The 18,099-nt window shown below is 39.5% G+C and overlaps 1 protein-coding gene across 2 annotated transcripts in view; it reads right to left on the bottom strand.

Moving 5' to 3' along the window:
• The window catches only part of LOC105255635 (epithelial discoidin domain-containing receptor 1), a 137,089-nt gene that overhangs the window by 11,755 nt on the left and 107,235 nt on the right, over positions 1–18,099 (bottom strand). For both annotated transcript variants that reach the window (XM_011265043.3, XM_011265042.3), the window contains exons 8-13: positions 12,789–13,128; positions 11,370–11,560; positions 10,976–11,157; positions 6,766–6,888; positions 5,084–5,193; positions 564–764 (exon numbers count right to left, since the gene is read on the bottom strand). In XM_011265043.3, the coding sequence (XP_011263345.2) occupies positions 564–764; positions 5,084–5,193; positions 6,766–6,888; positions 10,976–11,157; positions 11,370–11,560; positions 12,789–13,128 (1,147 nt within the window). The remainder of the gene's footprint in view (positions 1–563; positions 765–5,083; positions 5,194–6,765; positions 6,889–10,975; positions 11,158–11,369; positions 11,561–12,788; positions 13,129–18,099) is intronic.

The following is an 18,099-nucleotide window of genomic DNA, read 5'->3' as shown; positions in this document are numbered from 1 at the left end:
TTTTCTTGTTCGGCAAAGCGATATTGCTTTCAAATTGTTTACTAACACGATTTTATGTGCTCGGTGACCTCGCGCCAATTTCGCGAAAGGTATTCCAATTTGATATTTTTTTGAAAATATTGTATTGTTTTTATTTGAGAACATTCAATTTCTACGGCGGCAGTTACGAAACATCCTGCACGCGTGCCATTTTTTCGAAAAATGACAACGGATGTTTTAATAAACACCGCCCTTTTGTTATATCAATGAAATAACAAGTCAGCAGAAAAATAATTGAAAGCTATACACACACATACACGTACACACATACACACATATCGTATTCCAACAGAAAAATAAGAAAAGAAAATTAGTAATTTTAATATTATATCAACAGTAATAAATTAAAAAATGCTTCAAAAATTAAAAAATTAATGAATAAACTAATTTTTCAATTACCAATTAATAATTGTAAAAATTAGCTTCATAATTGAAGAGAAATTGTAGATTTTTCCTAATTCGACGAGTTATAAAGTATACTATTATTAGACGATTAATGTCACATGATGTCACTAGAAAGTTACCTAAGTGTCTTGACGCCAATTGGCATGGAATGTGCGTCTTCGGCAGTGATGTGTGTCTTGAGAAACTGACAAAGATCCCCGTGTTCCAAGTATTCCATCACCACGCAATACGGTTCCTCGCGATAACAAGCACCCAGGACTCGAGCGATATTGCGATCTTCCAGAGCAGCCAGAATCCTCACGTCTCTTTGGAAGTCCAACCTGTTCGGGAACAAGTCAGTTTCTATAAGTTGTAACAATCAATTATCCATTAATTATTACTAATTATTAATTGAGATTGTTTTTTTCTTTGTGAGAATTTTATGAAATGGAAAAAGTTTGATTATATTTTTCATTTGTGCTTTAAATTATCGTATTTATCACTGACGATTACATTGCATTAACATATAGGGTGTCCCAGTTATCTTCCGTCATCTTTCAAAGACAGATTTCTGAGTTCATCTGAAGACGATTTTTCCTCAACGAAAATCGAGGCACTAATAATTTTCGAATTATAAGTGATTGGAAATAAGGGGTTTTTCGTAAACTAAGCTTTGTAGAAATAAAATATTAACAAAACCACATTCTTTGATTAATTTTAAATAGAGTTTACTTTAGTTGAGTTTTAATTTAAGACTTAATTGCAAAGATATATGATGACAAAAATCAGGAACGTGCAAAAAATGATGGCCTTCATTGACATTTTCGCTGAAAAAAAATCGTCTTCAAATGATCCTAGAAATCTGTTTTTGAAAGATGACGGAAGATAACTGGGACACTCTGTATATGCATAATATTTCCAATGCATTAAGTTTCAACTGATTTATGAAAATATACAAGTGCATTTTTTCTTTTCGTAATCTCTGTATGTAATAATGCTGGGAAATGAATTTTTCGTATCGCTCTAAGGCAACGAGAATCACCGACCGTCTCATTGTAATGATTCTCGTATCGCGTGACGCGCTTTCTGCATTGCAAGACGTTCGTACAGCGTTAATGACCGTAGTTTGCCGTCCAATTCGCTGGATCGCGACGTTATTTCCGGATAAGAGAAGCGTTTTCTAGAGCGCGAGCACATATGCACGTCGGCCGAGGCTGCGTTATACCACGCAGCATCGTTACTTCGAGCTTACTTACGATCGACTTGGTAATGGCACTCTCGCGTGATAGCTTAATGCGGCCGTTAACAAAACTGCGGCGCCCTACGCGTATCGATTTACCATAAACTTCGAATCCCCGGCTGGCTGGTGCGCGCGATTGTCGCGCGGCATCTCGCGCCGGACCCGGCGTGGGCGGAAGGTCCCTCCCCGTCGTAGGTTGACCACTATATGCAAAATAGCCCGTTTAACGTTGCCGCGGACCCTAAGCCGAGTTAATGACGTCGCATTAGCCGAAAGTTCGCGGTACAATTTCCTCTCTCTTGCGCCAACATTGGCAGTGTTTCCGCCGCAATGGCTGCGTTTACGCTACCGCGAATGCGTATCCGACATCAATGTGGAATCAACACAGTTTCAGTTAATCAATCTTAACTTTGCGCGATGAGAGATCCATATTACGCGAATTTTTAAATATTTTCGATGATGATTTTTAGCAATAAATATACGATAAATACGAGTAATAATTGAATGTATGAAAAATTATACAGACGTTTCCAGGCGTATATTCGCGTTGTCGATGTTTCCCGTAAGGTGAAATTTTATCATTGCAATTTTGGCGCCATGGGAGTGTGTCTGTCGTCTCGAACGGATGCGTACTGAGCGTTATTTTTAATAGAGTGTCAACGCGGGTCGCGCGCTGCGACACGCGATACCGGGCATGACATAAAACATTTCTTATCTGTCGTCAGCACAACCTTCTCCGATGCGGCCGAACGAGCATACCTTGTACTCTTCTCATTTATAATCGCACAGAGATCCGCCCCGGTCGCGATCTGCTCTGACAAGCAAGCCGTGTAAATAGACAAGATGTGACGCTCAATAAAAAATTGATTGATCTTAAATATGCTGGTACGTATAAGAAAAAGAAACGCAAATTAATTACACAGATTTATATAAAATAAAATAATAAAATTAAAGTAACAAATTTCGACTTGACGCGTCCTTTGTCTTTTGCGCTGAAATATAGACTTGAGATTTTCACAGCTGTTTGCGTTTCGGCGCCAAGGATGAACGTGCAGAGTCGCGAGACACTATAAGTCATCCGCGCGATAGGGAACTTGTTGCGTGAGCGGACGTCGGGAATCCGCGATGCAAGGATCGCTCGTGCGAGATAAAATACGACGACCCTTGGAGACTGTATTTCGTCACGTCGATATATAAAAGATTACAGAGGAAAGATACAAGCTAGAGAATCTTTTTTGTCCGCGCAAATTGTTTGGCCACTTGAAAATTTCGCGCATGATCTCTTTTCATTTAATAAAAATATCAATTATCTGTATCAATTATGTTTTTATAAAGGCTGATTAAGCGAGCGTTCGTAAAGATTCGTCCTTTTGAAAGTAACAGTTATGAAAGATATCTAAATTAATAATAAATTAATTATTTTTTTCATAAAATGCATATATGCAATTTGTACATAACGCGCTGTACTATTAAGGACACTTACGAAACGCAATTCATCCTTGCAGCGCAAAAGCACGTGCGAGTTAAATTGTCAGCCAAATTGTTGGCTATTTTCGACCATGTCTCAAACATTCGATAGATTGCTACACAGAGTCGAAGAAGTTTTTCTTTGGCCGAACAGATTTCGAATTTATTTCGTAAAATATATGCAATTATTTTATGCACAACGCGTTGCATTATTAAAGATACAATTAAATATTAAAGAACAATTAAATATTAAAGAAACATAATCATAGTGCAATTTATCGCGACGCAAATAAATACGTGTATGCTAAATCAGCCAATATTTTATCACATCTCAAATATCCAATAGATTGCTACACAGAGTCGAAGAAGTCTTTCTTTAGCCGATTCTGTCGAACAGATCTCGAATTTATTTCATAAAATATCTGCAATTATTTTATACATAACGCGCTGCAATATCAAGGACACTTACGAAACGTAGTCACATCGCAATTTTTCGTAGCGGAAATAAATACGTGCACAGAAAAAAAGTAAGTGTCAAATCAAAACTTATATGATTAAACTAACGCGTTCATTGTTTCGTATATTCGCAACAATTTATTATTATATATAATCTTCTTGGAAGAATTTAATAATTTTAAATTTCAACAATATTATAATCTTATTTTAATATTATAATTGTCACCTCAAGAATACATAATTATTTGATTCTACTTTAAGAAAATTATAATCTTTGATTTAAAAATGTTATTTTCTATCTAACATTGTTTCTTTTCCATTCGAGAAAATTAAATCTCAAATCATAAGAATATATTTTTCTCGATTGAACTATATAAAATGGCTTCATTCAAGTAAGCAATTATTCAAGCAATTATATTTTTCTTTAATTAACGCGATGTAATCTCATTTCAAGATTTCCATGTCAAAAATATATTTTCAAAACAAGAATGTCCTTTTTTTTCTGTGTACACGCTAAATCCACCAAATCGTTCGCTATTCTCTTCACGTCGCAACGTTCGACGGATTGCTGCACAGAGTCGAAGAAATTTCTCTTTAGCCCGACTGTCGAACGCGAACGGCTCCCAAACGACAGTATCCAAGAGGGTCGTCGATTTTCGTCGTTGCTCGTTGGAAGGAAGCTTTGTCATCTCTACTACGAGGTCTGCCCGTATGTCGGTCCGGAGTGCGCGCCAAAGTCCCCGATACCCTATCTCCCGGTCATTGTATGCAAATCCGTTCCATTCGTGGAATCGGACTGGCCTTTTTCTGATGTCTGACGCGATAATCGCGAGAACGATCGTCCGAGAACGGCGTATCCGGACATTTCGCCGCCGCGGGGTTTCTTCAGCGGATGTCGCTGAAGCGTTGCCAAACGTCGCATGCGTTTGCCCAAAAAATACGATCGTTTCATCCCCCAAATTTGATATATCGTCCCTCACGGGCATAGCCTTTTCCGACCCTGCAATAGAGCTCCTTCCCTTTCGACTGCCCACATTTTTGCGCGCGTATCTTCTGTTACATTTATATTACGCGCGAATTCCATTTTTATGAAAATACTTTCCGTTATTGCTTTCAATTAATGCATATGCAATATCAAGATGATATAAGAAATCTGTCGGATCCGAACATACATCTTGATCTAGCGCTTTGCGATCAATTTGTCTCTCGCGATGCGCTCTAGAAATCGCATCTTATTCTTCTTCGAGTCGATCTATTCGTTTACTAAGGCAAGATAACTAACTCACGACTAACAGCTCTATCGGTCGATAGATAACAACGGACGCTGCATAAAATCGCAACCGGTGAGCGCATCTCTCTACGTGGCTCTAAAAGGTTTATCGTTGTTCACGAGGGGGAGAGAAACGGGTTAGGGAGGAAAGCATGCGCGCTCAATCGAGCATCGCTATAACGAAACGGAATGTAAATTGTGGCTTCCATACAGACGTGTATACTCACTTTTCCTTCTCGCTGGCTTCCGGCAGTAAAAACTTGACGGCGACGAGTCGCTTGCCGAGGGTGGTCGTCGTTCCGTATTCCGGGATCCCTTCAGCTTCCGCCACGTATACCTTTATGTGCATAATTTGTTTGAATTGCGTTATGTATATGCATAGAAGTGACCAGGATAAATTCGGGAACGGCCGAAATTCCGTAATTTACCATGATTTTGACGAACCTCGTCGTACGTGACTTTGCATGAGCCGGCTTTTTACCAACTCCGTTTTCACCGTTAATATTATACATATTATTCGATTATACAAGTGATAATAACAATAATTTTGCCCGGGAGCGCAGTGATACATGTACTTTCATCTAACTTTCCAATTACGCCGAGCACACATTGGGGGAATTTTTTCCAACATTAAAGATAATTACCATACTTTGAAAAAATTGCATATAGATGAACACTTAACAAAAGAGATACTTAGTATTCTCTGCAGCTTCTAAATTCTTCAATATTATTTTTACATACATCGTAGGATTCTTTTGTGATACACAAAATTTAATTTAGTGAATGTAAGCTAAAAAATTGATACTTTACCCTCGCACATTTTTGTAATTTCATTTATGTTTCTCAGATTGATACGGAATAAACAAGCTTTATTGCTTTCATTGAATAAAACGATGCGCGAAGATAGAAACCGTCAGGAAATCCCGTTTGAGTCCTAGCAATGCTAATCCATAGGTTTCGAGCGGCGGCTAAGAATAATCGATCATCGTATGCACATTGCGTAACGCACCACGACTAGTGCATCCTTCCGCGATATTACGCGTAAGAGATTCGACGATTTCCTACCGGACGAAGACGATTGATTTCGCATGTCGATGACCGAGTCGAGATCGACGTGTCCGATCTCCTGCAAAGTCCGCACAACCGCGCGTGCATGCGGATGCATTCTGTCCCGCGGATTTCTGACGCGGCAACTGGCGAACTGCGCGAAACGAAGCGATGATCCTCCTCGTCGCGTCGTCATTAACGATGCGCCGTCCGGTGTCGGGAGGTGGGGCGGGAACAAAGGGGAATTATTAGCCACTGTAACGCATCCTAAACTGATTATTCTCGACGACCCCTGACGCGACGAGGCGTCATTGTGTCGGCGAAGAATAACACGTTCCAGGCACTTCGTTAATCGACGTATTGTTGCGCATCCGGCGCAGCGTTGAATCGCCCGGACGGCCAACAAACGGATTGATTTCGCGATCGTCGTCCCGACGTAGGAGGCAGCGACACGTTGCATCGCGAATTTACACGAAATAGTTGGCCGCATTTGAAATTACTTCTGCTCGCGTAAGCGCGATTGTGCTGATGCTGACGAATTTTTACAACAGCGCAACAAACTTTTGTTATGTTTCATTAGAATAATTTAAAACGAAAGACGGATAAAATGTTGTTTAAAAGCTGATAAATTGCATATTTTATGTTTTCGTCCATCTAAATAATTGTCAAAGCAAATTAAAGAATTAAAGATGATGGACACAGCAATTAATCATTAGATATTTTTGCAAATTTTTGAAGCTCGAATATTAGCAATTAATCAACATACGTAGGCTCGCCAGCTAAACGATTCATCTTATCCTAGAAACTCGTGACCAATTGGAAATATACTTATTATTCGCGGGTGTAATAACAATGTCATTACCGTTCCAAAGGCCCCTTCGGCGAGCTTGGAGAGCATACGAAGGCGATGCCGTGGGAAGAGCGGTACGCTAGTCTGCTCCAGACGTCTCTTCAGGGCTGAGAGTACCTCCTGTTGAGTCGGCGACTGCAACACGAAAGCGCAAATGCATTGTGCGAGCTATCCAGACGATAATCAACGATCTATGATCACGCTAGTCGCGCTGGGGCGCATCGCGGGTATCGTAAGATCTATGGCCGTCATTCGACGAACAGCTTTACCCTCTTCGATCCTCGCCTTTCGCGGATTATCGGGTTTATACGTATAAGAGAGAAAGAGAGCGCACAGAATTGTAGTACGACTTACAAGTGCTCCATTGATCGTAAACTTATTGTCGATCGGAGAAGCAGACGGACTCGTAGAATGTTAGATAACATCTCGCGTTATTTTCAGGAAGAACATTTTTCTAAAGGTGAATGACGCGTAGGAAGATATTAAATTATTACATTACCATATAAAAAATATTATTATGCAAAATATTAAATTGTTTTATTACTTGCGAATTTTTTGAAGGATTAAGATTCACAAAACGTTTTTCATGTTGATAATTCCATATTGTTGTAAATTATCGTACGATGAAAATTAATTATTGGGTTCCTGTGTAGTTAGGAGAATACTAAGTAATCGCAAGAGTCTGGTTTTGGCAAAAGTCGATCGCCATCATAAATGAGAGTGACATGAAAAGAAATAGTGTACCGTGTGTTCACCGAGTAATCGTCGTTTTACGGATAACAGTGAATCCGCCGAGAAGGATGATTGGCGTTGCTACGAAGCGTCAAGGCCAGACGCGACACGCGGGGTGAAATGTTTTGACTGTTTCGAGTGGTCCTGTCGGATGTCAATCATGCGCAGACGTCTCGACGTAGACACGGGCACTTTCGGATCCGGAGCGTCCCGTTTCGAGCATTGTGCTCGGATCAATCTCGATTCACGCCGCGGAAACCGTACACAAACCGCGATACCAGATGTGTCTATCCGCGGGACACACGTGTATCCCGAACGCATAGAAAGGACTCACTCGACGGTGAAGAAGCTGTTTGCATTCATGACTTTGAGGGAATCGATCGTGGAGCAGGACGGCAAATGCTCATATCGAGATTATTTTTTTATATTTCTCAAATAAACGTGCAGAATTTCTCATAGATACCATTACGATAAAAAATATTACACGGTAAAAAGATATAGACATTTCGAATGTGTCCAAATCATCTGTCATATGAGGAACGACTGTCCTCTGCATTCGTGAAAAAGCACGAAATAAAATCGTCGCAAACTTGTAGAGCTCGCTATTTTTCTTCTCGCGCGATATATTTTATCTGTATGCTTGTCCAGGTTCTCCGCGTCGGTGGACAACTATTCGCATAAAATTTGTTTATTCGTACCGCATCTCCGACGCGATGTTATTATACTGCCACTGTAAAACCTGGGGAGGGGGAAAGAGAGTCCATACACATTGTGGTTCTTAAAACCGAAAATTATCAAATGCGCCATGAAATTTTGTATGTACGAGCCGTGTGTTCTCGGCGATACGTGATACTCGACATCGGGACGGTTGATCGTGGAATCAATTCCTATCGCGTAATATTTTTGTGATGTCGAGCGGATGCGTTCCGCTGTTGGAGGCGGGGCGGTCGAAAACGTGATTACACGACGCGCTTTCTCTCCGCAATTAACGGAGCGAACTGGCCCGGAAGCCGCCGGACCGCGTAATGATGATACATTCCACGAGGGTTGCAGCGTATCCGCGAAAGGGTCCTCGTCGACGCGTCCTGTCGACGGGAGTTGGCTCGCTGCTCGACCGGCCGACGACGATCGATCGATCGATTTCATCGCGGACACCGCGTTGACTACGTCGCAGTCCCCGGCTTTATTTCCGGCGCGTGTCGGACGAACCGCGATAGCGATTTATCGTCTAAGCAGAGCGGGGCGTTACACGCCGGCCGTTTTTGCATCGCCGGTATTCGACAGTTCGCTCCAATTATCTTTCTACGAGCTCCCGTGTCGTTCCTGTCACAGAGATGATATCTCGCGGGAACCGATCGCGGAGATCACCGCGTTAATTATTTCCGTTTTGCAACAGAAAAATGTGTAATAAATATATTTTTTTATACATCAAGCATAGATATTAAAGTTAAACCTAACATAAAAATGTTTGTTTCAAAAAGTATTTACTAAGAATTATGGATACTTGTTTAATAGAATCAAAGGAAAGACCAAAATTTTAACATATTTTGAATCTCGAAAATATAAATAGAACATGGAACTTTTGATTCTAGATTAAGTACAGAATTTAAAAAATATAATTTTGTGTGTGGGAAATAAAATTCTGTCTGTAAATAAAATTGGCAAGCATAAATATAGCTTTCGCAAATGTTATTCTGTTGATGAATTTTAATTTCATCGAAACAATCTTGATATACCAACAATGACCGATACGCAGATAATTACACGGAGAAAATTTTACAGTACAAATTACATTTAAAAAATATTCTTTTTCACAACATTTATTATAAAGTTTGAATTATAGCGACATTAGAATATATTTTTATAAAAATGATAAATTATGTTGAAATTATGTTGTGATAATTATTTGTGCACATAATCATATTTAAATAATTATACACAATATACTCTTTCATAAAATATAATATTATTATAATAAAAAATATATTATTAATATATATTATTGAATAAAAATATATATATGATTTTTGAATTATATATTAATATGTTCTACAATTACAAAAATTATATTATAATTTTTACTATAATATTTTCTCTGTGTAGAACCCATAACGATTTGATCACTACGATATCTCTATGATCCATTATTCCCGAACATGAAAGGTGCATAAATGCGAACGAACGTTTTGCAGAGAACTTTTGTTGCACCGATACGATATGTTTGCCGATCTCCAGCTGATCGATATCGCTATGTATCACGGTCGACACGAAAAAAAAGCATCTGTCAGTATCGATCACGCGCTTTTAAATTGACCTTCGGCCGCGCGATCCCGTGATTCTTTTTATACCGATGGAGAACCCGGGGGATCGTCTCGCGTGTTTCATGTCGACCCGGAGGGGTTTCTGCGCTCTTTTCCGCCCTCGTGTAGTGTGCTGGCATTCTGGATACGAGCTACGTTATACTGTACCCACGGGAGGTATATCCGCCCCAAATGTTCCGCGTTCGTTCCACCATATTGATTTAAATTATTAATTGTGAATTTATCTCCGTCCAGGGCGGAGAGTTACGTTTAATGCCGCGACAACGATGCGCATTTTTTTTCACCGCTCTTTATTTATACAGTACACGGCTAAGATCAGACGGGGTCAATCATTAAATTTTAAATTTTAATGCCATTATCCTTCTTTCAATTATTTTTTTAGACCTCTTGTTTTTACGATATCCACGATTGCACACTTCGTATCAACTGAACAAAAATATAAAACGTAATCGATAACAGATTATACTATGTTTAAGAGATATTTTATATGGTTTAAAATCAAAGATAAATTATATCGAACTTGATTGACATTGATAACGGAGATTTCTCGATATAACATATTAACTCTTCTCCCGATTTTTCTCGTTATTATTATAACTTTTTATCTCATGATATTGAGATTTTGAATATAAAGATATCTCGTTTTCTATTGTCCGTTTTTAATAACAAATTTATATTTCTGTATTTTGATTTATATCGAAATCTTTAGAGAGAGATCTATCTTTCTGTTGGGTTTTATCGGCAGATATTCAACGTTAATTACACAGTCCAGGTAGAACATGAAACTCATAATGACATCATTATGACGTCATCATGATTTTATTTATCAGTTATCTAAATAAAAATGCTTAAAAAATGAGTTAAAGATGACAAAAGGAATCATAAATTTTTAAGTTCAATAATCGCATTATATAATTTTAAAGATTACATTGCTTAAATATAATTAAAATATACATGAATAATTAAATAAACAGGTAATTGCGTGATACATATAAAAAATGATATTAATAAGTCACCAAAACATTGCCAAAAGTATATCAAATGAGATCATTATGATTTTTCTAAAATGACTTTTAGGTGACGTCATAATGAGTTGTCATTATGAGTTTCATGTTCTGGGAGATTAAACAACGAAGGAGATGAAAAATAGAAACGTGCGAATGGCTCACCTTCTTGTCCTCGGTCTTCGTGGCCCGCGAGCTCTTGGAGAAGAGGCTGTCCTGATCGCCGGTGGCGCTGGAGACGGTCGCCCCGCGACCGGCGCCCGCGTCCTGATTGAGCAGAGGCACCGTGCCGAGTTCCGGTACCGCATAATCGTACGACGTGTCAACTGCACCGTTCGCGTACACCGCTGCGGATGATATAGCAAAGGAGGAGCGAGCGCAGAAGGGGATGGCGTATTGATTGCGGTCAGGGCGAATGCTTTGTTGCCGGGACGTATGTGGGTGCACCGCCGTTGGCACAGGAGCCGCGGCGAATGAATGTGTGCGTATATGCGTGTGTGCGTAATCGCGAATACGTGCCGTATAGATATTGGTGTAGGCGCGTTCGAGCGCCGCATACCTGAGTGATTGATGTTGGTGCCCTTGTTGTTCAGCATCATGTCTTTCATCTCCATAACGACGGTGCTGTAGCTATAATACGGCGCGTACTTTAGCGCCTGGTACGGCTCTTGGTAGTCGTCCAGCTTCACGATATCCAGGAGACGATTCCCGAGGTCGCGCGGCAAGGTCGGTAGCGAACCACCCGCGTATCTGAAAGAAAAAGGAAAATCGAGGCTGAAGTATCGTTTTGCATTGATTCGATCGCGATGGACTTTCTTCGATTATATCGCTTGGGATTTTTACAATTTAACGATGCGACATACGTTCCTTTTGCTATCGAATACGTCCGTCGTATCGATAGCCAATTGTTTATTCCAATTACTGGGCATTTTATCGATCACTTATCGCGTATCACACGAATCGAATTGCTTTATTTGATGAAACGTAATTTTACATTGATACAACTTTTAATTGAATCACATATATTTAAGGAAAGAGACTTTTGTATGCAAAATTCGCAATATAATTTTGACATTGCGAATTATCTCGCCGAATCTCCGGTTTTTAGGAGTTAATATTTTCTACTGGGAAATTTTAGCGTTACACGTGCGAGGCGCGCGGTCTGTCAAAGACCCGACGTAGCATTCGCACGCCTACTTGAAGTTGCACGTTACACGTTCTCTTTTGATACGAAGCTCGCAACTGCAATATCGGATTGCACAAAGCGAGCAGAGAGGGGAAGGAGGGAAGGATCGATGCCGAAGCTTGTGCGGGATGCTTCCGAGTTACGAGGCGGCTGGAAGATCTTCTCTGGAGACATTCGTGCCGCACAAACTCGATATATTGCCCGAGGATGTCCGTTATTGGACGTTATTGGACATTCGCTAACGAGCACGGTGGATGGAAAGTTTATTGGAAGGCCATTGCCGTCATCCTGTTGAGCATGTCCTGAGCGGACACAAACTTGGAAGAAATGAGGAATACAGCCTTCGTGTAATCGTGTATTATCATTAAGCGCGCTTGACGCAAAAGCGAGTGTCGGATTACTTCTCTCGCAATGATCTTATACCTTTGCCTCTCTAGACATCGATAGTCGCATAATGAACGAGAATGTCGGGAAAAAATAATTATCATCCAAAGCTACTCACTGTCGATAAATTTGATCATTGTAAAGTTATTAATTTTATGTAGCAAGTTATTCTCAAAACGTTTAAAAGGATTATTTTAAAATTATTTAATTTTACATTTTAGCAATTTATATTTTAATGAACCACAATGAGATTCTGTTAATGCGTTTGAAAAGAAATTATATTTTATTAATTTTATATCTAGACTTTTTTTATTAGGATAATAAATGTAAGACCGCGTCGACTTTGATAGCCGATCTTTTCAGTCGTTTATTTTTGCATTAATTATCAAGTGATAGGTAATCTCTCACCTTTCATCGTCCTCCAGGGTATACGCCATCAAAGCCGCGCCTTTCTCGACGGTGGCGCAGGTAGAGCCTAGATGCGAAGGGGCTTTGCCGGTCATCGGGCTGGCGAAACACTTGCGTTGCCTGTGTCGCGAGACAATCAGAAATATCGCTACGGCGAGCGAAAGTATGACGGCGGTCAGCACGCCGATCACGACCGCCATGTACGTAGGGTCGTCGTGTTTCGCCGTTGAAACCGGAAGCTCGCCCTCGGCAGCGCCGTTCTTCTCCACGAAGACGTCGCTCTGAATCGGCGATTCGGTCGTCGGTGCTTCCTCGGGCGTAAAGTTCCCGTGCGCTATGTCTGAAAGGAAAATGACGGAATTTTGCCTTGGATTAATTGTCCCATAATTGTCCGTTTTTAATCTCGAAATTGCATTCAATATATATTTTTTGTTATTTATATATATATATATATTTTTGTTAAATTATTACTACAAATGTCGCGGCAAATCGTCGAATATATTTATACCTCAATTTTCCAATGTACAATTTTTTAAACACAATTGAACTGAATATAAACGTCCAGTGCAGCGTTTAGTGAAATTTAATATACTGTATGCTTTGTAATATTATCCATAATTATCGTGGTTTGCAATTAATAATTATCGTTATTATCATCTCTATTATTATTATGGACGCTATGGTGCTCTGTGTATTATATTAGAGATTTCATCATTATTTCAACTTCCTATATTATCCTACTCTTCGATGTAGATATATATCTCTATAGCTATTATTAGAAAATAGATTGATTCGCTTTTCCCCTGTTTAATTAGACACGGTGTACAGATATTGTTGATGTAAATTTGAACAAACTGTATACGCTTTTCTCACAGAAAGGCGTATCTAATATACGTACACGTATTAACTTAATCGCGCATAAGATACACGTAAAGATCCGCCTTTGAGGACTAAGGATTACAAAACTTATACGTGCGAGATAGACGCGCGGGAGCATATGTGGAGCGTATAATTAACCTATATGTGCTTTGACGTATGACTTTACTAAGGATGCTGCGAGGATATAGAGAAGTTCGTTACGGGGAGGGTCGTTTGGTTCACTTCTCTCGTAAACGCGAGAGATAACGTTCCCCATTTATTATCATCGCGATATCGCATGAAAGAGACCAGCGGGGCTTTCATCGTATAAACATATTATATTACGCTTTTGTCGATGGGCTGTTTTGTGCACAAAAATTGCGTAATTAAACTCCCGCTGTTTGTTCTTTCGGAGCGTAATTATACGCGTCATTCTCGTGGTGTTTAATAATGCGCTTTAACGAAAAACAATATGATACGCTTTACCGTTCTCTCGTCACAACGGCAAGGGGATTACGTTTCATCTTGCTATAAATAATTACGAGATGAGGGAAATGCATCACTGATAAGGATTACTTTTAATGCGACGAATATATTGATATCACATATGCTCGTGTAACAATGTTTTTTTATCCATTAGCCGTGCGTTACCTTCGATTTTTCATTTTGCAAAATTGATGTTTCGAACCTTGTGCAAATGAAAAAAAAAACACTATCTCCCTGCTTGTTTTTCTACTCAAATATAATAGTATTCTGAATTATTGCTTTTCGATGCATAGACGATTTTTAAATTCTATTTTCATCAGGATTGACGTGTTCGTATTTCGGTGTCACCAATTCCTGTCGTTGTACTTTACGCGCCCGGTCAGTAGAACAAGAAATAACATATAGGAAGAAAGGAAAAAGAATAACGCACACGGGAGCAACGTGCACGGATTCAACAGTGCAGCTTCCTAGTTTTACTGAAACCTTTTTGTGTAGCACACTCGCGTATGGAATTCTCCAGCAAGTTCTTGTTTGAATTTTTTTTGCAAAAACGCTATGAAAACTCTATTTCGTCGTTTTACGTGCAGTAAAATAACTTCATTTTGATGCAATTTCTGCAAGATTGGGTCGGATTATCTTTCTAAAACTCTGTTCTTCTATTTCGCAGAATTTTAGCATAATATATGGTCCTCTTGCAAATTGCATATGTTGCGAGAGGAAATTAATTAAAATATTTAATGTTTTAAACGTACTATCATGTAATCACGAATTCTACCAGAATATATTTTATATCGACGTGCTGCATATTAGTAAATCAAATAAACATCCGACCGTGTCATGAACATCGTCAGTTTAGTAGGTCTCTCACACCATTTCAGTTATCAAATGATTTAATGTCTCGTATATGCAGCAGTAACTGGCATATTTTTAATTGCTAACAACTAACAATTCATTAGCAATTCATTAGCAATCAGGGAATAATTTTAAACGACGATACACGATGCTGAATATGAGGAGGGAAATTACATTTTGCTCCTGGGGGCGATGTTTACTCGATCGACTAATGAGACTCATAATTATCGATATTTGATTGGCAGTTTAGATAACTTGGAATTGATTTCTTTCTCTTGAAAGAAGAATTCAATGTGAAGCCCTTATTGCTTCAACACTTATACATTTTTCATATATATATATAATGATTGAAATTAATGAAATTATTGAAATTAAATTTTATTATCTGTTCAAAAATAATTTCGATATAAAAATCACATTGTTTAAAGCAATTTTCGTTAAAATATTATTTTTATCATGATTGCTATGATTCAAGATTGAGAAAGAATCTGAATAAAAATGTTTAATATATATTAGGAATATAGATTTTAGATATCTAGACATTTGTAGACACATCTGTTATAAACTTGATTTTTGATCATTTTCATATTAATAATATTTTTAATTAATTTTGAATAGATAATAAAATTTCACATTATGTAAAGAGTGCGAAATTTGTAACACTAATGGCTTCATATCGAATTCTTATCAAGAGGAAGAAATCAATTTCAAGTTACCTAAACTGTCAATCAAAGAGCATCACTTAAACATTATTTTAAAACGTAGTTTCAACAATCCACAAGTATTCCGCAGGAATGTCCGCTTCACGTCGTGGCGAGAATTCTAATTTAAGAAAAACGCGACGAAACGCGTACTTATTTTCGCGAGAGCGAGATGGAGAGATCTCTCGCGGGAGGAGATCTCGAGGGTCGGTTTCGCGGAGAGGTGACTGCGCTCGCTCGTCTTGAATTTTCCGCGAGAGTCGTTTTGGAATATCCAGCGCTGCGCGCGAGCGAACGAGCAGGAATATAAATTTCTTCGGATGCAATCCCGACGCGCGCTTTGTGCGAATCGTCGAGGGTGAGGTCGTTCCTCCGAAAGTCGATCGAGGTGAGCGTAATGCGCGCGAGAGCGGACCAGCCTAGGAGATAATAGGAGATCCGAAAGGAGAAATCACACCGGCGAGGCTTCGTTGCCGAGCACCTAGACTCGGAACCATCCCGCGTGCCGTCCCGGTATTCCGTCGCGAAATTCCCAGCCAGGGGGTTTACGCCAGGCGGAAACAAAGCTGTCGTCGCGTTTGATATTGGATGGCTCGACGAGCGTCATTCACATCGGTAGGACCGAACCGCCCGTTCTCAACGCGATCCCGCACATGAAATCTGATATTAAACATTCTTTGTGCCGGTGGGTGGTCGCCCGGGATTGAATCGGGAAAGAGCTTTGCCTCGGAGGTTGCACCGTACCTCAGTATCAGGATTACTTTGCCATCTCGATAGAATTGACTACGCGCGATGTCGAGTATATTTGCAATAAATAAATTGGATGATGAATCGTTGTCGGTAAAAAAATAAAAATAAGAATAATCACTACTACGGTTCTCATATGCAAATGAAAATTATTCGATGAATATCGCGCGGTAAAATATTTCCCAAATTTTTTTTTAATAAGAGTAATTTATATAATTCTCGCAAAAATAATTTGAATTATTATCTACATATACACAGTCAATATTATATTTTATCGATTTCATTAATTTTAATTATGAAAGACATGATAATTTTTCGATGTACCTATATTTAACGAATATTATTTTTTGCAGTTTAAAAATATAAAATATTTATTTTCTTACATCTTTATATGAAGATTTTATTATCTTAAATTTTTGAGAAAATATTCTTATTATATTTATTATATTTATAATTTTAGATTTAAAATGCACTGTTAATAAAAATATAATATATTCTCGAATACAAGTTATAAAAAAAATGTGTAATTTTCAGCGCTCAATAAGAAAAGCTTCGCTATCAATTTAATATTCATTCAATTGAAGTCGATAGATGAAATTAGCCATCAAATTATCCAGTAAGCGCATCTCGAATAAATATTTTCCAAAGTCTGCTGGAACCTGCGATATCAACTACCCGTTTAATTATAGCGTCACATTGCGCCCTGCGATTATTTCGCCATCAAAACAATAACAGAGAAAGAGAGGGAGCGAGACAGAAGAGACAGAGGGAGAAAACGCATTCCGACTGCATATATAGACACTGCCTGGCGACGGAATCTAACCAGATTTACGATTGGATCAGGATGTTGGAGGTGACAGGGGTGAGCTCTGAAACTTATGCGAGCTTTACACATATAAATTATCGCCCGGGAATACGCAATAAAACTTTGCGCTTTCTCTTTCTTTGTTTCTTTAACGAAAAGAAGAGACAGCTATAAAATAGGAATAAAAATAAAGAAAGAAAAGAGGGACCGGAGACTTCGTCGTCGTCGTCGTCGTCGTCGTCCTTGTCGTTGCTATTGCACATGTTCCTCGCTCACGTTTCTTTTGCCTCCCAACTTAGTCGGGCGAAGATTCGACGACGACAAGACGTGGACGTCGACACGGTGCATGTGCAAATGTACGCGCGTGGCGCGGATGCAGCTGACGCTCGACGTCAAATGCAACCAATGCGCATCTTGATCTCGCGCCGCTGGCATTTTAGTCGCCGTCTTTCGAGCTGATTTTCGGGATGGGAGTCGCAGCCGCGAGCTTCGCTCCACTCGTGGCCTCGCTCCCGATCTGGGGATCCTAATCGGGGTTTGGCGATCTCGTCGACGTGGGGATAAGCCCGATTGCCCGACGAGAGACCACCGTCGGTGGTCCGATCACGTCAGATGTCATCGGCAATCGGTGCTCTTTGTTTTATTCCCGCGGCACCGGATAACGCTCTGATGGTTTAAAGAGCATTGTTTTCGGACCGCTGTGGAGCGCATGATGCATGCAATGGTTTACACGCTAAATAATCGCGCGTCGAGGCGAGATAATATACGATTGTTAGTAGGTCAATACTTTCGAAACTAGCCCGTGCGTGAGTTAATCCTTGACCTGTGATATATTACTGCCGCGATATTACTGCATCGATCC

Source organism: Camponotus floridanus, unplaced genomic scaffold (genome assembly GCF_003227725.1).
Source record: "Camponotus floridanus strain SB8 unplaced genomic scaffold, Cflo_v7.5 scaffold14, whole genome shotgun sequence".
NCBI classification, from domain to species: domain Eukaryota; kingdom Metazoa; phylum Arthropoda; class Insecta; order Hymenoptera; family Formicidae; genus Camponotus; species Camponotus floridanus.
This window is presented reverse-complemented; position numbering and strand designations above follow the sequence as displayed.